The sequence below is a fragment of the Sinocyclocheilus rhinocerous genome, unplaced genomic scaffold, assembly GCF_001515625.1.
Source record: "Sinocyclocheilus rhinocerous isolate Xijiao unplaced genomic scaffold, SAMN03320098_v1.1 scaffold1131, whole genome shotgun sequence".
Lineage (NCBI taxonomy): Eukaryota > Metazoa > Chordata > Actinopteri > Cypriniformes > Cyprinidae > Sinocyclocheilus > Sinocyclocheilus rhinocerous.
In genome coordinates this window covers 975,510-984,827 of record NW_015638568.1, presented here as the reverse complement: position 1 = coordinate 984,827, position 9,318 = coordinate 975,510, and the positions used below count along the sequence as shown (strand labels likewise).

The following is a 9,318-nucleotide window of genomic DNA, read 5'->3' as shown; positions in this document are numbered from 1 at the left end:
ATGACTTGTGGACTGTTCAACTGCAACACCCGCTGACTGCAATGATAGAGCTTGGAGGAGCCAGGACAATTTTTAATATAACTCAGACTGGATTCGTCTGAAAGAAGAAAGTCATATACACCTAGGATGCTTCGAGGGTGAGTAAAACACAAGCTAATTTTCATTCTTGGGTGAAGTAACCCTTTAATGGACAGACTGGAGTCATGTGGATTACTTTTGGATTAATTTGATATTTTTATCATCTGTTTGGACTCTCATTCTCACGGCACCCATTCACTGCAGAGGATCCATTGATGAGTAAGTGATGTAATGCTAAATTTCTCCAAAACTGTTCTGATGAAGAAACAAATTCATCTACATCTTGGATGGCCTGAGGGTGAGTACATTTTAGCAAATATTTATTATTGGGTTAACTATTTCTTAAGGTAGGTAACAAACCATTGAAGAACTTTTTTTTAAATTGTGTAGTAGGCAATACATGTTTGATTAATAAGATAGAGACAGAAAAGAAAGATAGAAAAAATCTGAGAGATTAAATGGATATGATAATTTTGTCATCATTTACTCGCCCTCATGTTGTTCCAAACCTGTATGAATTTCTTTGTTCTGCTGAACACAAAAGAAGATATTTTGAAGAATCTTGGTAACTAAACAATTGCTGGTAGCCACTGACTTCCATAGTTTTTATTTTTCCATACTATGGAAGTCAATGGCTACCAGCAACTCTTTGGTTACCAATATCTTCTTTTGTGTTCAACAGAAGAAAGAAACTCATACATGTTTGGAACAACATGAGGGCGAGTAAATGATGAAAGAATTTTTCATTTTTTGGGTGAACTATACCTTTAAAGGGTTCTTAAATCACAGATTTATTCCTCTGAGTTTAAACAACAAAGCTTAAAAAGGTCCAATTTAGTCAATCTTCGGAAAGAGTTATGTGTGCTGACTAAACAAAAACTACCACTCAGAGTGCTCAGGCTGAAGTCCTAATAGTAATGAATGCGTCTCCTCATACACACACAAAGCAGTGGAACTTTCCAAATTATAGCTCGCCAGGTTTTCTCAGGAACAGGAGCATGTGCACACACACTTTTACAGACATAGTGGTAGAGAGGGTGAATATATTTATACTGTCTGGAAAATATGTGTGTGAAAAGAAATGCACTGTATACGTATAATAAAAAAGATAAACATGACTGACTTTGATTTTACCTTTCAACAAAAGCAGCTCTGCAAACCTAACCTGCGTCTTGTAAGAAATGTTGCATGAATTAATGAATCACTCTACAGAATAAAACACTTTCTTTAATGAATCAGTCTCTTGGCATACATTCTAGCTAACTCAGTGCTGAGACCACAGAGTTATGGAGGTTTTGCCGGACAGATTAGAAGAGAGTAACATTGGAAAGAGGCTTTAAGAGCAGTGGATTAAATACTGAATGTGTGACATATATGATGATTTCAGTTAGAGATATTATTGCGAATCATCTCATATGCTGTGCAGCTATTAGCGACGTAATGTTTGTACATGTTCAAATGTGTGTCACTTCACTTTAGGCAGTATATTCTTCTATTACTGAATTCTTTTAGGAAAATATATGTTCATAGAAACAGTTAAGCCGACAGTCCTCAACAGACATACTGTAATGAGGCTGAGAGAGGAACATCCATGGAAATCCCACTCCAACTGTGAATCTGTCCATGGTACTGATAGTTACAAACCACTAAAGGCCTGCACAGCAGGTGGCTGTTGCAGTTCTGTGTAGTGTGCAAAATTTACTCCAGTATATGTTTTTGTATTCATCATCTCAAAATGCTCATGCGGCCCATCCTATACATGTTAATAAGTGTGCTCAGAGCTTTAACAGTAGACAAAAACAGCTTAAACAGCTTTAGTCGGTCTCCCATCCTGGTCTGTTTTAGAAAATTTTGGGCATTTTTAATTTGGCCAGGCTGAGAAACCAGCACAAACCTTCTATGATCTGCTGGGCCATAATGAGAGACCAGTCTAAGTCTGTGAAGACCAGCAAACCAGCTAAAACTAGTAGTTTGTTTTTTGTTTTTTTAAAGGGGTCATATGATGCGATTTCAATTTTTCCTTTCTCTTTGGAGTGTTACAAGCTCTTGGTGCATAAAGATCTGTAAAGTTGCAAAGACTAAAGTCTCAAATCCAAAGAGATATTCTTTATAAAAGTTAAGAGTCAACCACGCCTACCTAAAACGGCTCGTTCTAACACGCCCCCACATATCTACCTCACTATGTGGGAAGATTTGCATAACGCCGCCCAAATGTTCACGCAAAGAAAGAAGGCATAACTTTTATTCTCGCTGTAGTATTGTTGTTGCCGCCGACGTCATGTCGCAAAGGCGCAGTGTTTCGTTGTGAAAGCGAAACTACTTTGTTTGGTCTTCCAAAAGAGTACGATATCCGCTTCATCATGTCTAGAACTGATCCGTGCTGGTCGCTGAGGAAATACATCAACTTCGCTCTGTGGATCGTCAGATCGGCTTTCACCGTGGACGAAGCGGAGTCCAGCCTGGGGTCGTCACATGAGGTTACCGCAAACCCGCTGGCCGCTCCTTCGTCGAATCCGCCGGCCGTTTCTCACTCAAGCCCGCCGTGTGTGATGCTGTGTTTCGTTGTGAAAGCGAAACTACTTTGTTTGGCCTTCCAAAAGAGGACACGACTAGAAATCAGTGGTTAAGTTGTATTTACAACACTGTTCCAGAACAGTTCAACCCAAATATTCAGATGTGAGCAGCGCATTTTATGGAGGACTGTTTCCTGTTCCTGGTAGAGTAGACTACAATGCCGGCTGTTACTGACTCATAAAAAACTACATAAAAAATATGTAACTCAGATAACTCATAGCCCTTGGCTCAGACTTGACTATTATTTGTCAAAACCTTTTTCAGTGAACACTGAAATAGTCACATTATTTATTAAGGAAAAGGAGCAAATGCATACCAAACAAAACTTTGTTGGCCAGATTAATAGTTATTTTTTGATGTTCTAAAGGAGAACACCAATCAACACTAGGAAACTAGTAAAGGGTATATATTTTTTATATATACATATATATATATTTTTTTTTTTTGACCCTACAGGTAAATGATTTTTACCACTAACCTATTTTTTACCACTGTGACTATTTTTATACACTTCTTCCAACTTCAAAAATATATCAATCAATCACAAGCAAATGGTCCCAAATTCTAAAATAAAATGGACATTTTGGTATTTTTTTAATTGTAGGCTATTTGGGCCAGCATAGATTTTTTTTTTACTAGCCCCACTGCAAAAGAACGATCAGTTTTTATGTTTTGCAATGCATTTTTATATTTGCTATAAATGCTAGTATTTTTCATCAAATGTTTTCTTTACAAAACATCTTGTTCATTAAAATGATTGTTTAATTACAAACAGAAAATATGCAACAAACTATAATTGGAAAACAAAAAGAAGAAAGAGTTGCATTATAGATTTCAGCTATAATGTAAGTCCATTAATTCCTAAACACACTTTTGTTGGAAAACAATGCTATACAATGCAAAAGATTAATAACTCATTTGCAGCTTTCAACACAGTCATAATGAATACAATCAAACACAACTGTCAAATGTCTAATGTACCCCACCATATACTGTGTACCAGCCATTATACCTCAAACTCTGATAACAGTTTCTGTTAGTTGCTATTTATGGTAACAACAAGTGAAAACACTCCATATATGCAATTAAGAAAAGATTTTAATAAATGAGCCAGGACAGACAAATTTATCAAAAAAACACATATAATTTCAAACATTTAATAAAAGAAAAAATGTAATGAAACAAATATTAAAATAAGCATTTTGAACTGCACATACTATTACTAATATATTTTTAAAAATCCTTGCAGTCATATGCAGCACATTCAAGATTAAAGCAATATTTTCTACCCAGTATACATATAAAACAAATGAATTCTGCGTTCCAATGTATCCTACATATTCACTGTAGCACTGGTGCAACTATGGCTTAAAGAGCAGGTCATATGGGTTTTTGAAAAATATCTCTTTCACGGCAGTTATAGGGTTAATGCTGGAGTTAGTTAGGTTGCTGCGCCTGTGATACAGCTGTTCTGCGTTCTGATTAAAAGTTTAGACAGAGCGTCTTTTGTCTGTCGTTCTTCAAACATTACAGTAGACATATTTTGGTTTACAAACTGTATTGTTTCATCAGTTATAGTCACGTTAGCAATCGGCTAACGTATCCACCATTATTGTTTTAAATGTTCACAGTTTAGCAGCTAAACTTTAGCTGTGGGCACGATTCGCTTGCATAACTGTTTTTGTATTTTATGTAATTATTTTAAGAACGGATTGGAGCACTATATTATTGTTTTATGTAAAGGTGCTTTGTCAATGGTAGCGCTCGCTAACTTGCTCAAGGACTCCTCTCTGTGCCAATCAGAGCAGGCTTGGCCGGCTGACCAATCAGAGCAGTGTAGGCTTATGGAAGGGAGGGGTTTTCTCCGAACTTGCTTGGAACTAATCGTTTTGAAATCATTGGCAAATGACTCTAATATTAAATGTATATTCTGATAAAATTACAATTTTTCCTGACCTTAGATGCATTTAAACCTGTTGTAGGGGACTCCCAACGCAATATTAGGACACTTTAAAATACCATATGACCTGCTCTTTAAATTAAAGTAAACCAAGACATGATTATACTGAAATGTAATCTAACTGAAAAGTTCTTCTAGAGAATTTAGGCATACAGGGGTAGCATTATGTGCGCTATTCAACCTGCATGAGCACATGTAGCTGCTGTCGAACAACAGCAGTATTGAAGGAAGACAGGAAGCGAGGTAATTCCCCTCTGAGAAGTTCTTCTAAAGGTACAAACTGCAGAATCTGCCTCCCCAGCTCAAGTTGAACTTTTTTCATCTTCTCCAACACGTCCCGGAGAAAGTCCAGCAGCCGGGGTAGTGCTGATGGTGGAGAGAAACCTATACACACAAGAACAGCAGGAGGCCAACCAGACAAACAACGGAATGTGATGTAACGAAAGCACAGGTGGAGTGTGAAAACCAGGCCGGAGGTGAAGCGTGTTAAGACAGAACATAAGGGAATCACCAGGGTCGATCCCTGATGCTGTTTCTGCAGAGCAAAAAGCACAGTGTTCAAAAGATCAAATTGATAGTCTGGTTGTCCGTCGTGCAATGTGGAATCCTGTACCTCACAACAGGAGGGTCCTTGCAAAAACTCTGGCTGCAATTTAATGCCTACAAGTGTTCCGTCACACCAAGACTGTCTTCCCAGCACCAAACAAGATGTCACATCAGGGTTGCTGCAAATCTCAGATAAGATGCCTACAGGGGAGTCAATGCTACAGGAGCTGCATACTGGCAAAGCTCTGTCAGAATGATTCACCGCTTTGACCCCCAGGTTCTCCTCCAGAGCTTCATTCAGGAAGTCTAGCATTTCTTGATCACAGAAGGTGGAGCTGCAGACTTTCGGCAAGGCAGCTCCCTCAAGGGCAAACCAGGCTCCCAAATCGCACTCATCCAATTGGCCACTAAGTACAATCTCACATCCTTCTGTCCCTGCACAGTGCCTCTCTATGAACTCCCCATGATTACCATGGGCAAGGCGCTGCTTCCATCCCTGAAGTTCCATCTCCTTGCGCTGATTGAAAGAGCCCATTTGCTTCCTTTCACAGAGTTTTACCCATCTGGCCACGCCACCACGGCAAACCCAGCTTTTCCGAGGGAGGTAGTGAACACTGAAACGTTTTGTATAAAACTCTGCAGCATATTCCCTGAGCTGCTCCAATCGCCTGCGCTGTTCTACGCTCATGCATTCAAAAAGCTTGATGTTCTCCTGGATTGTGTTAACTTGCAATGCATGGAAAAATGTGCATATCTCTTCATGCTGACGTAGAAATGAGTCTGGAATGCAGCGACGGGGAAAGAGCGCCACTGTGGATGCCAAGTCTGGTCCGTAATTACGGATTAACTTTGAGAGCAATGGCCGAATTTGTTCTTTGGCCTGATAGTCCAAGCACACTATATACAGCTCTGAATTTCCAGACTTGCTGGTGCCTGGCTTGAAGACGTTCACGGAACGGAAACAGCATGCAAGGAGATACAGCAGACAGACAGATGAGTGTTCAAATAGTGTGAACATCTTCAGGACAAATGAGCCTCCGGTTCCTAACAGCAGAAGTGCACAAACGGCTTCGCAATATTGCAGAGGAGCAACTAATCTCTCCTGTTCCCCTGGGTCCCCCTGACAGTCAAAGCTTCCATCTGCTGTAACCAAATCAACACTGTGCATGTTGCTCACAAATCTCGGCAGTTCCAGCAGATGCTTCTGAAGCATTATGTCACCTGTATTGTCGGATCCAAAGAACCACCAAGGCAGAGTGTGTGCGATGAGTCTGTCATCTGTAATAGTGCAACCACGTCCGTTGGCTTCATAGTAAGGATTTAGAGTGTTTGCAATCCAGTTCCAGTCACAGTGCAGGCCACTCGTCTTGAGGAAGTGATTTAGAGCTGATATGAAGGCACCAGGGGCTTCACACAGGTGTATGGAGTTCAATTCGCCACTCTTCAACGCATTGTCAGGGAGAAGTTTAAAAGTGAGAGCGCCACTGTGGATGCCAAGTCTGGTCCGTAATTACGGATTAACTTTGAGAGCAATGGCCGAATTTGTTCTTTGGCCTGATAGTCCAAGCACACTATATACAGCTCTGAATTTCCAGACTTGCTGGTGCCTGGCTTGAAGACGTTCACGGAACGGAAGCAGCATGCAAGGAGATACAGCAGACAGACAGATGAGTGTTCAAATAGTGTGAACATCTTCAGGACAAATGAGCCTCCGGTTCCTAAAAGCAGAAGAGCACAAACGGCTTCGCAATATTGAAGCGGGGCAACTAATCTCTCCTGTTCTCCTGGGTCCCCCTGACAGTCAAAGCTTCCATCTGCTGTAACCAAATCAACACTGTGCATGTTGCTCACAAATCTCGGCAGTTCCAGCAGATGCTTCTGAAGCATTATGTCACCTGTATTGTCGGATCCAAAGAACCACCAAGGCAGAGTGTGTGCGATGAGTCTGTCATCTGTAATAGTGCAACCACGTCCGTTGGCTTCATAGTAAGGATTTAGAGTGTTTGCAATCCAGTTCCAGTCACAGTGCAGGCCGCTCGTCTTGAGGAAGTGATTTAGAGCTGATATGAAAAAAAAAAAAAGAGTAAATGATTATCCATTTTTGGATAATTTTTGGGTTAACTACCCCTTTAATTTGAATACTAGTATGCATTTAAACGTTTCTAGTGAGTTCCTAATAACAATGGTAAGCCATATTTGCTTTAACATGACAGTGCGGCTCAGTAAGTCTCACAAATGCTATTCTGCATGCATGCTCACATTATTTATTCATAAAGTGCAGGTGTCAATGCAAAACCCACAAAGGGTCAAACAGCATATTATCTCTCTGATATGGCCCGTCAGAATTACTTGGGATGCACTGAATAATTATGTTGTTATATACCACAATATATCTAATAATGTTTTATGACAGTTTATGTGATTTTGGGTTACAATTTATGGGGAAAATAAAAAGCTTAGGTCCTATAACTGGTCGACATTTCTAAACCGTGTCATCTTTTTAAAACACAATGTTTGTCTTCACTGGTTAATTTTTAATGGTCCTGCAGTGTTACAAATGTATTTAACATTAAATAGACTTACACATACTGTATATCATGTAGTCTCTAAAATAATATTAGTCATGAAAGCTGCATGGACAACAATTACAAATAATTCGCAAAAGGCGGTTTAAAATAGTTTTAGACGGAGTATAGTCTGTCACACCGTTGTACATGACATTCAATTACTCAGGGAAGTTGACAACTCCCCATTTATTTCCAGTGATGCAGTTCCCTGCGTTCAGAGAAGCTTATGATTTGATCTATGTTTTTACAGACCAACGCATGACACTTAATACAAAAAATAAAAAACCCTGTGTGTTCACATATATCTAAGGGTTACGCTTGTTCTTGTCATGGACTATACCTCACTGTCTGGTTAGCTAGCAAACAAGCTAACGTGGCTACATACCGTAGAAATGCAAATAAAAGCTTCGTTCAAATTTTAGACTTTGATTTATGATTCTTATTATGCTATTGTATTAACCGCTATATTTTCTTCACATCAGCCGAATATCCGACAGAGCTGACAGATGAACACTATCATTGCTATGGGAGTGCATGTTGTGGCTAGTTTGGGGAAAATCTGAAGGAAAATACGATGTGTCGATTACAGCCTTGATAAATTGAAATGAATCACTAAAAACAAACTCTATAGTATTATTTTCCTACTTTGAGTTAAAGTTTACTATCGCTTCGTTGTCAAGATACTAACATAATGAGATCTGCTTGTGCTTACCAAGCTCAGTAGGTTTTCTCGCTTCCTCGTGCATGGCTCAGTGCGCAGCAGCGCTTGTGAAGCTCGGGTGTGTCAGGAGGGGGAGTGACTTTCAGCAAGAGACACTTTGTATTTCAGTTAATGTGAATGCTAAATTGAGATGTTGAAATTAAATTACTAATGTTTTTCAAGAGACTTTGTTCTGACATGTTCCTTCTGCATTTATACGCCCCTCTCTCGTTCTCTTTCTGTACAGCGACTATATGACATTGACTGATAAATTCATTGGCTTTCTAATACATAGGCTACTGACACACACACACACACACACACACACACACACACTGAACTGAAAGCAAAATGCATGTTCTTCATATGGCAACAATCTTACCAAGACAACCAGACAAACAGCTTCAACCATATTTATTTTGTGTTCTGTGTATCATGTGCAGTGTTGGGAAGGTTACTTTGGAAATGTAATAGGTTACAGATTACAAGTTACCCTACTTAAAATGTAATAAGTAGTGTACTTTTTCAATTACTTTATTAAAGTAATGTAACTGATTACATTTGATTACTTTTCTAAATTTGTAACCCCCTTTGTAATCCTTAACATTTTAATAAGTAACTGTAATTTAATTACACATTTTTTCTCAGTAACTGTAACTGATTACAATTACTTTTATTTTGTAATTAAATTACGTAATTCCGTTACATGTAACTAGTTACTCCCCAACACTGATTATGTGAGTAGCCTACTTGAATTATTTGATAATATTGTATATCTGTTATAGGCTATGTTGTTGGCTATGATGACTATATTATGCACAGACTTATTTTGTTTGTCCCATCTTTACATATTCTAATCATTTCAGTATAATCATCATATAAATAACATGCTT

General features: G+C 38.9%; 1 protein-coding gene across 1 annotated transcript; it reads right to left on the bottom strand.

Moving 5' to 3' along the window:
* Positions 1 to 4,635: 4,635 nt before the first annotated feature.
* On the bottom strand, positions 4,636 to 7,218 carry LOC107749817 (cap-specific mRNA (nucleoside-2'-O-)-methyltransferase 2-like). The gene is made up of 2 exons (XM_016565005.1): positions 6,661 to 7,218; positions 4,636 to 5,986 (listed from the first exon to the last, which is right to left on the bottom strand). The coding sequence occupies exons 1-2, from the start codon at positions 7,043 to 7,045 to the stop codon at positions 4,785 to 4,787; spliced, it is 1,587 nt and encodes a 528-aa protein (XP_016420491.1). The 5' UTR covers positions 7,046 to 7,218; the 3' UTR covers positions 4,636 to 4,784.
* Positions 7,219 to 9,318: the final 2,100 nt, after the last annotated feature.

Bases quoted from the DNA above. Each gene is read 5' to 3' on its own strand.
- LOC107749817 (XM_016565005.1), bottom strand. From the start codon at position 7,045: ATGCTTCAGAAGCATCTGCTGGAACTGCCGAGATTTGTGAGCAACATG. The intron at 5,987-6,660 runs CAGACTTGGCAT...GTAATTACGGAC, and splicing joins GTTAATCCGTAATTACGGAC to CAGACTTGGCATCCACAGTG.